Genomic DNA, 12,581 nt, shown 5'->3' on the forward strand with positions numbered 1-12,581 from the left:
GGATTCTTCTATCGTTATTCGACTTGGATCTATACCATCTCTTTAGGTCCTCGGCTGATTTAGCTATGGTGAGTCATAATTGTAGAGGGCAATATTTTCCTCCTTAACGGTTCGTTGATTTCACTACACCTAATGAGTCACACCGGTACTTAGTAGAGGTATTATAGTCCGGCAGTGCGTGATATAAGTTGGAGGCTCATATGTGAATATAGATGGTGTAGTCTCCCCGAACTCCTGCCCTCGACCTACAACCTTTTAACATTTTACTACTATAAATAATAAAAAATTGAGGATTCTCACCAATTCTCACACAATTATTGGGAGTGGCTATCTAGGGATATTGTATTAAACCAAGGTTAATGTACCCTCCTTTAATATAACGCAATGGAGTCGTTTTCTGACATAGGTAGTACTTACCCCTTTTGCATACCGCCATGAAGCCTACTCTCCTGCTAGAAACGGTACTAGTTTTATCGATCCCAGCTTTGGCGGATTGGCAATTCAAGTCTCGCTCAGACCTAGCTCCCCCAAGACTGAATATTACAATACCAGCAACCGAAGATGTTGAAAAGGGGTACTTGTTCGTCGCCCCTTTTGCTGGCTTTCCGGATACGCCTACGGAGCAGCACGGCCCTAGGCAAGCTGGCCCGTATATTTTCCGCGACAATGGAGATCTAGTGTGGTCTGGATACGGGATCTACAGTATCTGGTCAACCAATTTTCAGGCGGGCCGCTGGAGAGGTAAAGATATTCTGTTCAGCTTCGAAGGCGATCATAATCCGGGATATGGTCACGGCCACGGCCATATTACCATCATGGATAATCACTACGAGACAATCCGAGAGCTTCGAGCTGGTAACCACAAGCTTGTGGATAAGCACGAGTTTCATATTGTCAACGAGGAAACAGGGCTCATCCAAATATATCAGCCTGTTGCCCGCGATCTGACAGCCTGGGGTGGGAGCGCTGAGCAACAATGGATTGTCAATTCTATCATCCAAGGTAGGTGATTTTTAATTTTATTGGAGGGCTGATGGATGAGTATTAATAAAGCTGGTAGAACTCGATATAGCAACTGGTAAATTATTGTTTGAATGGTCGAGTCTGGACTACGTTTCGCCTGATGGTGCGTCTAACTATACCATGAATGACTACGCTCGAGAGTTTCTAATCAATTACAGAAGCAATTCTGCCAATCAACCCAGGCCAAGCCGGTTCTGGCTTCAACAGCTCTGATGCCTGGGATTACTTTCACATAAACAGTGTTGACAAAGACTCAGAGGGCAACTATCTTATATCCGCACGCGATGCATGCAGCATCCACAAGATCAACGGCACCGATGGAAGCATCATCTGGAAATTGAATGGTAAAGACAGCTCTTTCAATGTTCCAAAAGATGTCGAGTTTTGCTTTCAACATCATGCCCGATTTATAAGTCAATATGATGATGTTGAAATCATTAGCCTCTATGACAACAGCGCACATGGGATCGAACACAGTGGAGGATCTGAAGTTCACACGGCTCCAACAAGCAGCGGGAAGATTGTTAAAGTGAACACTACATCATGGGAGGCTGATTTAGTGCAAGCTTTCTTCCCACCTGACGGCCTATTATCCAAGTCTCAGGGCTCTACTCAGACGCTTCCAAACAGAAATGTCCTGGTAAACTGGGGATCTTCGGGAGCTGTGACTGAGTACCTTCCTAATGGTACAGCCATCTTCCATTCTTACATGGACTCTGGTTACCTTGGCCTTGGTGTTGAGAACTACCGTTCTTTTCGGTACAACTGGACTGGCCTGCCCAATGAGGAGCCTGCTATTGTGGCCCTGAGAGGTGAAGAATGCGTGACCGCCTACGTGAGTTGGAATGGCGACACCGAGACTAGAACGTGGAGATTCTACGCTGTTCTTGACGAGTTTGGTTCTAAAGAGTTCATTGGCGAGGTCGAGAGAACGAGCTTTGAGACTTCGCTTCGAATCCATTATGAAAATGTCACTGCAATCTCTGCTGAGGCTGTTGATGCTAGCGGCAAATCACTTCGACACACCGGGATAGCTCTTGTGGAACAAGAGGTCAAGCCATTGGGAAAGGTACCTCAACTTCCTATTGCTGAAACGAAGGCTCAGAAACCAGTTTCGAGTGAGAATAGTCGTTGGAAAGAATACGGCATTTTGAAGTACATTCGGCTTCGAATCAATAAGCTCTAAGCTCAACTACATGGGGTGTCGCTACTATCGGACAAGATGTAACCTAGATAGATCTCTCAGCCTTCCGGATGCAAGTCAAAGAAGTATATTCGGACAGCCTTGTCTTAATCTACTAGAGAGATGAGGACTTCGTATTTTCAGGAGGATTCACGCTCATTTGAGGATTGGTCACATCCAGTTAATACACACTCGTTTCGTTGACTGCGTTATCCGCGCTTTTGAATGATACTTACGCCTCCACGAAAATGGGCAATTCTTCTTCAATTATTAGTTATCTCAGGTTATTTCTCTCTTTAACTAGTTGAATTGAAGCCGAATGGATATTGGCGTGTTGACTATCAAAGGGGCTAACCCTTACGCGGAAATTGCTAATTATGCTACTCAACAGGCGGTGGCATCTAAAGGAATTCCCTCGTAAAAAGATACCTCTAAATTCGAAGCGAGGCGAGCCCAATACATACTTGATTCAGGTAGAAATTGCTGGGGTTGAATAAAGATAGGGCATCGTGGTTGTCGTAGAACTTTACCCCGGTGTTGTAGGAGCGTAAAAGAAGGAGGATTTTGTGCTAATACGAGATGGCTATCGAAATTGATTGAGTGTTTTCCAAAGACTCGCGAGCCGGTGTGCATTGTTGACAATCATACCCTCTGCCAAGAGACACACCGATAAATAGCAAATGCATTATCCTTGGGCCAATTATTTTAGAATGATGATCAGCTGTAAAATAAGTCTACCCAATGTGGCTGCACTTGTGGCCTCATTGTCAGCTTGGGGATACACGGTCGTATCATCATCCAATACGGCGTAGCAGTATAGCTTGGTCCCTGTAATATACACAGATACTTACATAGATACTCTTGAAAAACTCGTATGAACCAAATTTTCTTCAAAAATGAGCTTAGCTTATAATTATGCAAAAACTAATTATCCAGTAAAGACCGTAGATGATCAGATTCATAGACGAAGAACGGGCGAAAGACGAAATTCGGCATATCATTTCGCAGGACATAGTCTTTTCTAGAATGCTTCCAGAATCTAAGCCTCTCTGCGGAAACGCCAAAAATAGATTTGAACGTTAAGGTTAAATGGGCTTGCTACTACGTTGCAACAGCTGTCCAACCAATCTGCAGCTTATTCGCTAAGACGGGCCACGCTGGCTAGTCTCTGGTATATGTATGTACCTATGCCGAGACCATAGCTCAACAGCTTATAGGGCTGCGGCCGACGATCATTGCCGTGCGGGGAGGAGCTGTAAACGGATGGGGCTACATTCCAAGTTCCAAGATCACCATACGATGTCCCGACAGTCCCGTGCCACCCGCACAAAGAAAGTCCGGGGTTGCTGAATACGAACATGAGCCGCACACTTGCCGTTACATTCACTAGCTATGTATTCAGGAAATCAAGATTCAAAGTCTCTTGATAGATCTCGCGCTGTCCCCGTCATGTGACTATGGAAAGACGAACGAAAGACCCGCTACGTCAATACGAGCTTCAACCAGAGGATCTCTTTGATGGCTGAGTCGAATAGGGGATGGCGAAACTCGCCCGTCCCGCTGATAGGTCGACAATACGGAATAACTAGATATGATGATGATGGTTCTTGGACAATTCTGTATATAAAGCTTGCGAACCTCCTGCCAATATGCTTCTATCTCATCACTATCACCATCACCATCACCATCAACATCATCATCACAACTACAAAACACTTTACTCACTCAACCAATCACTACGACTTTTAGTCTTAATACCTAAATCTTAAAAACAACATCTCAACCGCCACCATGAAGTTCACCAGCACCGCCGTCGCCGCCATCTTCGCCGCCACCGCCATGGCAGCTCCCACCCCCTCTCCTGAGGCCAAATCCGCAGTGGCCGACGTCCCCGAGTGGACGATCGAGAGCCTGAAGCGCGGCTGCAACGCCGCCAACACGCAGTGCATCTGGACCTTCAGCATCAACACACACCTAGCCGACCCGACTCCCTGCGAGTTCACCGTCAAGGGCGTCAACAACGTCCCCGCCAGCGAGACCGACAGCAGCGGCAACATCTGCGGCCCCTTCACCGTCGGTTCCGGCTGGAGCGGCCAATTCGGCCCCGGCAACGGCTTCACCGTCTTGAGCGTCGTCGACGAGGCCAACAAGCTGATCGCCTGGCCCTCGTACACCGACAAGGCGCTCGAGGGCAATGTTGTTGTGTCCCCTGACCTGAGCTGGCCTGTTACTTCTCTCCAGTTCTAAGCTGTTGCGGACAGTAGGCAGGAGAGCGTTGGAGATGAAGGTGGAGGTGGAGAAGAGGAAGAAAAGTGTCATGTTCACGCGGAAATATAAATATAATTGTTCAATGTTAATAGCATAGCGTCACCGGGTTTGCATATGGGTACATCATAATACATAGCGTCACTCCTTATTCATCTTAAGCCTCGAGCCTAACTACTTGTGAATGATTCATTTTTCCTTGTTTTCGTTTAAGCTAATTTCCCCTTGCTCTCTTTAAGCATCGTAGTATCCGCAAGCCAACGGCAGCCAGCCAACAACATATATAGGATATAGGTGGGATAAGCTATATTAATTAAAGTCACGCTGCTAAATACAAAGTGCTGACCCTCCTTAGTCCCAATCGGCAAAGGGGTCAGCCTTGTAGGCGTTCCTCGCAGACTGGAATCTCTCCTTGAATCTGAACGAGGTCAATATTGCGGCGAAGATGATCTCGTACTGCCAGTAGAACATCTCGTGGGATCGTAGCCAGGTATCCAGTATATCATCGCTACCGCTAATGCCGTCTTTTTGCTCGTCGGAGTCGCATTCCGCATGTGCCCTCGTCTTGGGAATCGCAGGGAGGAAAGGTTGCGGGAGGTCTTGAGCTTCGTCGGATTCGGATTCCTCCGCTTGTGTGTGCTCTTCGTCGTCCACAAGATAATTCACTAATGAGCTTACGTCCGAGTCATCGGAACTGGAGGTTTCTGTGTCCGACAAGCTCGCTTCTTGGTCGTCCACGGGACAGTCAACTGAAAAGCTTCCGTCTGCTGTATCGGGATCGTCGCTTTCTGTTTCTGGGGAGGCCTTTTCTTCCTTTGATACTGTATGTAGCGCGGATGTTTCTAGTTTCGATACCTCGGAAGATGACTGTTTCTCTATCTCGCTTTCTATATCTTCTGATGGCTTTTCCGGTGCTTCTAGCTTAACCGGAGGTACTATGTCGCCTGAACTTAGCACCGACGTCCCTGGTTCATCTGTAGGTGCTTTTTTCTGAGGGTCGGTGTTATCGTCTTGAGAATCCCCTTGTTCATCATTCTGATTGGCATCATCTGTGAGTGTTAGGAATCCATCCTCGTCGTATATTTCGATATTGGATGTTGATTGCCTACTCTCTGAAGAACTAGCATCATTTTTAGTGCCGAATGATTCAACGTTGTTGTATACGTCTTCGAAGAACGCCTCAACGCTGGTGTATTCTCCTTGGATTATGCACTCCATGTCGCATTTGGTGATCCTTCCGGTCTGGACGAGCCGCTCTAGATACCGCCTCGTAATCGGCCTAACCCTCTTCATTATCCTCTCGACGAAGATCTCATCAGGTGGGAGCTCGATCTCAGACGTGTTCATTGCCTCACGCAGCTGTTCGATTGTGATACCCAAGTGATCGAGGTAGTATCTGCGCGTTTCCTCGAAAATATCCCTGAGCTTCGGGTCGCCATCTTTGAACATGTTTACATCATCTTGGATACGATCTTGAATCAAGGCCAGCCCTCTGATCCGTTTGCGAAGTTGAATAATTAATAGGTGAACTCGATTAACATCCATGTTGGGAGATGCTTTTTTCCACGGTGGTTTAGTTTGTTTGTACTTTTTTTTGGAAGCCTAGAATACAGGTGGCAGGTTGCGGTTAGAATTGAAAGTTCACTTTAAAAATAAAAACAGGGTAAGAAGATGAACCTTTTTGCTTGTAGAAAATGATTTACTCGAATGGTGTTTTGATTGCATGCGCTTATGAATACAATTGGACATTGCTTCTTGGAATATTTATTGAAATATTTATTACTACTCAACGATAAGATCGACATTGTTTGTGAGGACTATGGGACAATAGCTTTGTTTATTTATATCTGAATAAAGTAATTTCAACTCAAAGACCAAGCGGACGATTCGTATTCCAGACAAGTCTTTATGTTCTGGGTTTTGATTATAGAGACCTTTTTCTTTCTCCCACCGCCTAGTATCTTCATTACCTTAACATGATAGACTCTGCCAGATTATTGTTGCAGTATTGTCCTAGACAAAATTATCTATCCGATCCGGAGAACTGAACAGTAAGGATTTGACGCTATTACGCTAACGTTGATCTTGGTTTTCATTTGACTCCTAGACAAAGGTCAAAGTATAATGCTCCGGCTGTGAGGCCGAGGTGTTCCTGCAATATTCTTGTTCGGATAGTGAAAGAGCAAAGGATATCATAATAAATACACTTTACGAAGTAGCAGAAAGTTCTCGTGATATATGTAAGCTTCGGGGATGGTGAAGGGTAGCTTCTTTATTAAGGAGGCAATGTATAAAAAATGGACAAAGCTTTGTGCGTTGAAGCTTTGCGAAGGGCCAAAAGGAAAACAAACACACAATTAATCAACATGTTTTCCACGATATCTGTAACATGATGTTTTATCAATGATATTTGTTTGCTGTTATATTTTGCATTTTCGAATTTTGCATTTTCGAATTTTGCATTTTCGAATTTTGCATTTCTGGTTGGCTTAGATATTGAAATAGGGGGAACCAAGTCAGGGGTTACTTCATGCGTGAATCATTTTTGTTGACCCACTTAATGTCTCCTCGGTACGGAATAGAACTCCGTTTAGTATGATATTAGTTTATCGGGTTTGGTGAGTTATGCATTATCGTACAGTCACAATCATTTCTGAAGTGTCAACCATATCAACCCCATATCAACCTATCAACTTCATAAACAAGAATCACTGACGCAATACCTCAAACTGTGTGCAAGATATATGACGATATTTATTCACTTAATATCTACCAATGCGTTTCTTAATGTATCTCATATAAGGAAAACCTGCTGCGAGTGACGTTTCATGTCCCTCTACTCCTAGCAGTCTGGATCCAGGCCAAGCCATTTGATATAATCCAAAGAATTGGTGGGGCTTTTACAGCGCGTTTAACTCGCTAAAGTCTTGGGCTGAATCAGGTTCGCTGGGTCACTATGAGACGTCACAGATGCTAACACCACGCGATTCACTAGTAGTACTTCTGCCGGTTTATGTGTTGTTTGCTGACTTCTCTCCCCTTTTCCGGGTTTCTACCTACACATTGCTGCAATATTGGGATTACTAACATCCTTCTTGCTTTGATCTTCAACTAAACCTACCATAAATATCATTCATAGGACGTGAGCGTGTTTTTGCTTGTGTGGTTTTGTCGTGAATAACATCGTCATGGCAGAGACAGTACCCCTCCCTCCGAGCGAATCGCTCCACCAAGCTGGAGGCGGTGCCGAAGATATTACTATCAAAGAGATAAGGACATCTATATTGCAATACCTGGACCAGATTTACGCTACATATGCTTCTCCTGCCGACAAGCACTGGAATAGGGACTCTATCGTCGAATTCTTACATCATGTCCAAGCCGATAAAGTGACAAACCCCTCAGGCGATGTCGCGGCCCGGGACTCCCTCGACTTTGCTGGTTTCTTACAATATATGACATCGTCCGCAGCCAACGCGCTGGCGCCGGCAGACTTAGACCCCCAGCATCTGTCGTGGCCCTTGGCTAGCTATTATATCAGCTCCAGCCATAACACCTACCTGACTGGAAATCAGCTGAACAGTGATTCCGACGTGGATGCATACCGGAACGTCTTGCTGCGCGGCTGCCGCTGTGTCGAGATTGACGTCTGGGATGGTGATGAGTCCGATGTCGACACATCAGGTAGTTCAGACAGCTCCGAGGATGATGAAGCTCGGGAACTTAAGGCCAAGAGAAAGATGAGCCGCAGCGAGAAGCTCGCCTCAAAATTACCCGGGTCGCTGGCTAACCGGCTCGAGAAGACATCAATAGGAAAGCGTATCACCGGGAAGAACTCAGCAGACCAAGAGTCTACGGCGGAGAAGAAGGAAGGGAATCCCTCCATCGGAGCCCCGCTAGAGAAAACGCTGAGTCCGCCAGCAATCGCCGTCGAACCCCGGGTTCTGCACGGCTATACACTTACTAAAGAAGTCTCATTTCGCGAAGTCTGCATGGCTATCAGAGAAAGCGCTTTCGTTGTCACTGACCTGCCGCTGATCGTCAGCCTCGAAGTTCATTGCAGCCAGGAGCAGCAGGAGGCTATGGTGCGTATTATCAACGAGGTCTGGGCCGGCTTTTTATTGCCCCAACTCGAAGACGACGCGAAGTTTCTCCCCGCGCCCGGTGATCTGCACCAAAAGATCCTCGTTAAGGTCAAGTACGCGCCGCCTAACGCTCTCGCATCGGCAGCCGATGTGGAATCTGCAGATCAGCTTCCGCCCGGCGCCGCATCGGACCCCAAATCGAAAACTACTGCACAGCAAAAGGTCAAGAAGGCGTCTAAGATTATCCAGGCATTATCGGTACTGGGCGTGTATACGCGAGGCGTATCATTCAAATCCTTGTCCCAGCCAGAGGCTTCCATGCCGACACACATATTCTCGCTATCAGAAAGCGGCGTAGCCGATGTCCACCAGAACGAAGCGGCAAGGCTTTTCGAACATAACCGCGAGTACCTGATGAGGACATATCCGTCCGGCATGCGTATCGGGTCTTCAAACCTAGACCCCCTTGCTTTCTGGAGGAAGGGCATCCAGATCGTGGCGCTCAACTGGCAGAAGTGGGATGAGGGAATGATGTTAAACGAGGGGATGTTCGCCGGCACCGGTGGATACGTATTAAAGCCCGAAGGATACCGCGGTCGGAAACCCGTAGTTATCGACGGCGAAGAGAACATGGCGGCACCCGTCCCCGCGTCGGGGACAATCCTGCACCAGACACTTACCCTCACCATCACCGTGCTCGCAGCGCAGAACTTACCGATGCCTGAAAAGGACGATAAGGAGAGCGGATTTAAACCATACGTCAAGATCGAGCTGCACACAGAGCCGCCGCACGACGAACACCTCTCCCTAACTGGCACCGCCGCAGGCTCTTCGTCAACGAGGGCCAAAGAGGGCGAGTACAAGGCGCGCACAAAGACGCAGCGCGGCATCCACCCGGACTTCAAGTCCGAGAAGCTCGCCGTAGCCAAAGGTATCCCTAGCGTCGTATCTGAGTTAGCTTTCGTACGGTTCCTAGTCAAGGACGACGAGATCGGCCGCGATGACTTGGCTGCTTGGGCTTGCATTCGGCTGGACCGGCTACGCAGCGGATACCGATTCGTGCACCTCTACGATAACCATGGACGAGAAAGCGAGGGTGTGCTACTCGTCAAGATAGAAAAGAAACTGGCTTAGGCGGCGAGTTCCAAGTCTCGAGGAGGCGAAACGGGGGAGGTGAAAGGACGTCGCTTTGGACAATGCCAAATAATGTAGGAACGATATGAATGGGACCATATGTGTATAGGACGACCTGGCATGATAGCATTGGCGAGAGAACATATTTATCAAGCGAGAGCATAGTTGGCTGTAGATTGAAAAGGAATTTGAATGTATTTGCGACCTCTATAAAGCAAATGGTATCTCCTAAGATAAACACATGCGTCTTGCTAATTACCATTACCCCCAAACGCCGATCTCATACCAGTTGTTCACCATATACTTATGTATTTAGGTAGTCATATATCTCATAGCTCCGGCTCAACCATGCTGTGGTTATCCGTAGTAGAGATGAGATTTATAGTTCTCCAAGCGCCGTCATCCTTCATGTTAGCCCGAGCTGCTCGAAAGGCGCGCAACCTAGTCTCGTATGCGTAGTCGGATATCTCTGGATCCTGAGAGTCCTGGAGGTTTAATTTGCTTTCTTCCTCGTCGTCTTCGAGCTGTGTATCTCGGCCGTCTTGGAAGAAATTATAGTTGCGTTTGTTTTTGTACGAATAAAAGGAGGCCTGTACCATCTGCGCCTGGGGAGTCTGCGAATAGCGGTGTGGTGACGATATGTTAGGACTCTGATTTCGTAATTGGCCTCTCGTGGGTGAAAATCCTACGGATATATGGTCTATACCAGTGGACGTATGGTACTGAAGGGCATCAGGTGATGAGATTGTTGGGCTAGTGAGATTTCTTGTCCGAGAAGCAGCCGTTGACTGAGTCTCAGGTGCATTTCCCCCGTCTTCGCGCAACTTTGGTCGCAGCTCCGATACTTCGCCCATCAGCAAGTCATGTTGGAATACATCACCAGTGCAGATATCTCCGAAAAGAATTTTTATGGAAATACCCTCTTCTGCCCAAGATTTCGGATCTACCGTGCATGGCCAAATATCGGCAGGCTTGAAAGTCTCAATAAGATGTCGAAGTTCGGGCAAAGAAGAATGCCTAGCGTATGGGAATGCGATTTGGTTCGTAAGGACGTCAGGATGGTCTTCTACGATCTTGCTTACCGGATTTCGGATTTCTTCAACTCTCCTAGTAAGTGAGTTAACTATTTCTGCGAAGGAATACTCTTCCTTGAAGCTAAATCTCCCAATATCGAGATCGACGTCTCTAGAAACATCTAGTGCTTTCTGAAGGAATTGCGTAATCGTAGGCTCTAAATCACCTAGTACCTCTCCTTTGTATTTGACCCTGCTTGATTGTCAATTCATAAAGAATAGAAGGGCAGTTTGGGAAACCCTTACAATTGTAACAAAGCTCGAATGCCCTCCCTTTCAAGGGTTGGTTTCTGTGCCAGGTCGTCCCCGCCTCCACCAATACCCACTTCAACCATGTCTTGCTCATTCTTAAGATGCGCGACAATTGGCTGGATCCACATGATCGGTTTGGTCTCCAGAACTTTACAGCCCATACCTTTCTCACAGCTATGAATTCGCACATTTTCGTCTAGCGTCAGACACCCCTCCCGTTGGGTATTACCGCAGGTGAAGCCTACAAGATATGGAGCTTCCTTAGTCAAGTGAGTTTGATCAGCGTAGCGATTGTCTGATGATTTGATGGCAAGGGATTTATAAACGCCCATCTTGTACTTATCGACATGAATCTTGAAGCGTGGTTAGCAATGTCACTAGTCACAAGAGAGAGGATTGTACCTTAGAGTCTAGAGCTTTCGATAAGGCAATCCAGACCTCTTCGTATCTGCGAAAGATATTAGATTATATAAGACTAATAAAATCCACAACCTACCCGTAAGTCCATGCTTGCATGTGGAATATAGTATCCTTTGGATAGCGTGCAACCTTCTCCAGAAGTTCGCGGAGCCCATCCGCCTTAGTCTGTAGAGGGAAATTGCTCAATATCGAAGTATCGAGATATATACGGTCAAGCGTTTTCAGTCCCGTAGAGTACTCTACCATACTAGGGTTTCTAGCAATAGAATTTACCCACCAAGGCTCGCTCCTAATGTCTCCTGTGTATAAGACAGCGTTGCCATTGCCTTCAAACACTGTCCACCGAGTTAGTAATAGGTCTAATATAGCAATAGCTGACATACGGAACATAACTGCACCAGCACAGTGGTTTGCATCTAGAAGTGTAACTTGTATGGTCTGGGTAGGATCTAACTCGATCTTGGTGGGGGTATCCAGAGGAATGGGCTTTAGTATTTTGGCTAAATGCTTATATGTTTGCATTCGTGGATCCTCGAGTATTCCTTTAAAAAAGCTCAGTCGACAAGGATACTTTTCAAGTCGGAGCAAGATTTCCCTTGTGGCAGCCGAACAGTAAACACTAGATTATACCCAGTGAGCTAACTGATAGGTGAGTGACATGTATGATTCATACAAAGGACTTCTAAGCGTATCGAGTCCGGCGAGATGATCGCTATGAACATGGCTTAAGAAACAAGCCAGCGGAGGCCGGAGGTTGAATTTACGGAAGAAGTCAACTCTAATATTAGGGAATTCGTGAATGATGCCATCGAAAGTTGACATTGTAGCTGACAGGGGGTAGACCGAAATACTATGAAGCAGTGCCCGCTCGAGAATTTATAAGTTGCTTGATTAAACATGACAACTTTCGAAATGGGTACTTAAGATTTAAAAAGTCAGGTTCAAGTTTTACTAGCAAAGACGCTTAATATTGAAGAGACGTGGTTTATGAAGGTAACTACCTGGAAGGTACCTACCTACGTTGGAACCTTCAGGTAAGGAGGTAGGTACCCGTAGCCTTAGGCCAGGTGGCTGACACCTGCCGAATTCCAGGTAGATTTTAAAAGCAGATTAGGTACCTAGGTACCTAACTTCAGGGCTAGAACT

At 46.5% G+C, this 12,581-nt stretch overlaps 5 protein-coding genes across 5 annotated transcripts; 3 read left to right on the top strand and 2 right to left on the bottom strand.

Annotated features, from left to right (window-relative positions):
* The first annotated feature begins 241 nt into the window (after positions 1–241).
* On the top strand, positions 242–2,438 carry F4813DRAFT_135360 (ASST-domain-containing protein). Its single transcript, XM_049238772.1, has 3 exons — positions 242–1,002; positions 1,061–1,126; positions 1,182–2,438. The coding sequence occupies exons 1-3, from the start codon at positions 435–437 to the stop codon at positions 2,207–2,209; spliced, it is 1,662 nt and encodes a 553-aa protein (XP_049098414.1). The 5' UTR covers positions 242–434; the 3' UTR covers positions 2,210–2,438.
* Positions 2,439–3,357: 919 nt separating this feature from the next.
* F4813DRAFT_364398 (small secreted protein) lies at positions 3,358–4,709 on the top strand. The gene has a single exon (XM_049243807.1). It carries the CDS (start codon positions 3,998–4,000, stop codon positions 4,451–4,453), a length of 456 nt encoding a protein of 151 aa, XP_049098415.1. The 5' UTR covers positions 3,358–3,997; the 3' UTR covers positions 4,454–4,709.
* A 113-nt stretch (positions 4,710–4,822) lies between these two features.
* On the bottom strand, positions 4,823–6,210 carry F4813DRAFT_397610 (uncharacterized protein; the record flags this gene model as incomplete). Its single annotated transcript, XM_049247960.1, has 1 exon — positions 4,823–6,210. Exon 1 carries the CDS (start codon positions 6,014–6,016, stop codon positions 4,823–4,825), a length of 1,194 nt encoding a protein of 397 aa, XP_049098416.1. The 5' UTR covers positions 6,017–6,210.
* Positions 6,211–7,364: 1,154 nt separating this feature from the next.
* F4813DRAFT_135388 (PLC-like phosphodiesterase) lies at positions 7,365–9,854 on the top strand. Its single transcript, XM_049238774.1, has one exon. The coding sequence runs from the start codon at positions 7,660–7,662 to the stop codon at positions 9,688–9,690; it is 2,031 nt and encodes a 676-aa protein (XP_049098417.1). The 5' UTR covers positions 7,365–7,659; the 3' UTR covers positions 9,691–9,854.
* F4813DRAFT_135387 (Metallo-hydrolase/oxidoreductase) lies at positions 9,855–12,428 on the bottom strand. The gene is made up of 6 exons (XM_049238773.1): positions 12,109–12,428; positions 11,819–12,054; positions 11,512–11,770; positions 11,418–11,463; positions 11,010–11,368; positions 9,855–10,956 (listed from the first exon to the last, which is right to left on the bottom strand). Exons 1-6 carry the CDS (start codon positions 12,255–12,257, stop codon positions 10,020–10,022), a joined length of 1,986 nt encoding a protein of 661 aa, XP_049098418.1. The 5' UTR covers positions 12,258–12,428; the 3' UTR covers positions 9,855–10,019.
* Between the last annotated feature and the right edge of the window lie 153 nt (positions 12,429–12,581).

The sequence above is a fragment of the Daldinia decipiens genome (genome assembly GCF_022478715.1).
Source record: "Daldinia decipiens strain CBS 113046 unplaced genomic scaffold F4813scaffold_23, whole genome shotgun sequence".
Classification (NCBI taxonomy): Eukaryota; Fungi; Ascomycota; class Sordariomycetes; order Xylariales; family Hypoxylaceae; genus Daldinia; species Daldinia decipiens.

Excerpts from the sequence above, each read along its gene's own strand:
- F4813DRAFT_135360 (XM_049238772.1), top strand. The coding sequence starts at position 435 with ATGAAGCCTACTCTCCTGCTAGAAACGGTACTAGTTTTATCGATCCCA. Across the intron at positions 1,003-1,060 it reads TGTCAATTCTATCATCCAAG|AACTCGATATAGCAACTGGT; the intron begins GTAGGTGATTTT and ends TAAAGCTGGTAG. Across the intron at positions 1,127-1,181 it reads GGACTACGTTTCGCCTGATG|AAGCAATTCTGCCAATCAAC; the intron begins GTGCGTCTAACT and ends AATCAATTACAG.
- F4813DRAFT_135387 (XM_049238773.1), bottom strand. The coding sequence starts at position 12,257 with ATGTCAACTTTCGATGGCATCATTCACGAATTCCCTAATATTAGAGTT. Across the intron at positions 11,771-11,818 it reads TGCTGGTGCAGTTATGTTCC|TGTTTGAAGGCAATGGCAAC; the intron begins GTATGTCAGCTA and ends CTCGGTGGACAG. Across the intron at positions 10,957-11,009 it reads ATTCGAGCTTTGTTACAATT|GGTCAAATACAAAGGAGAGG; the intron begins GTAAGGGTTTCC and ends ACAATCAAGCAG.
- F4813DRAFT_364398 (XM_049243807.1), top strand. The coding sequence starts at position 3,998 with ATGAAGTTCACCAGCACCGCCGTCGCCGCCATCTTCGCCGCCACCGCC.
- F4813DRAFT_135388 (XM_049238774.1), top strand. The coding sequence starts at position 7,660 with ATGGCAGAGACAGTACCCCTCCCTCCGAGCGAATCGCTCCACCAAGCT.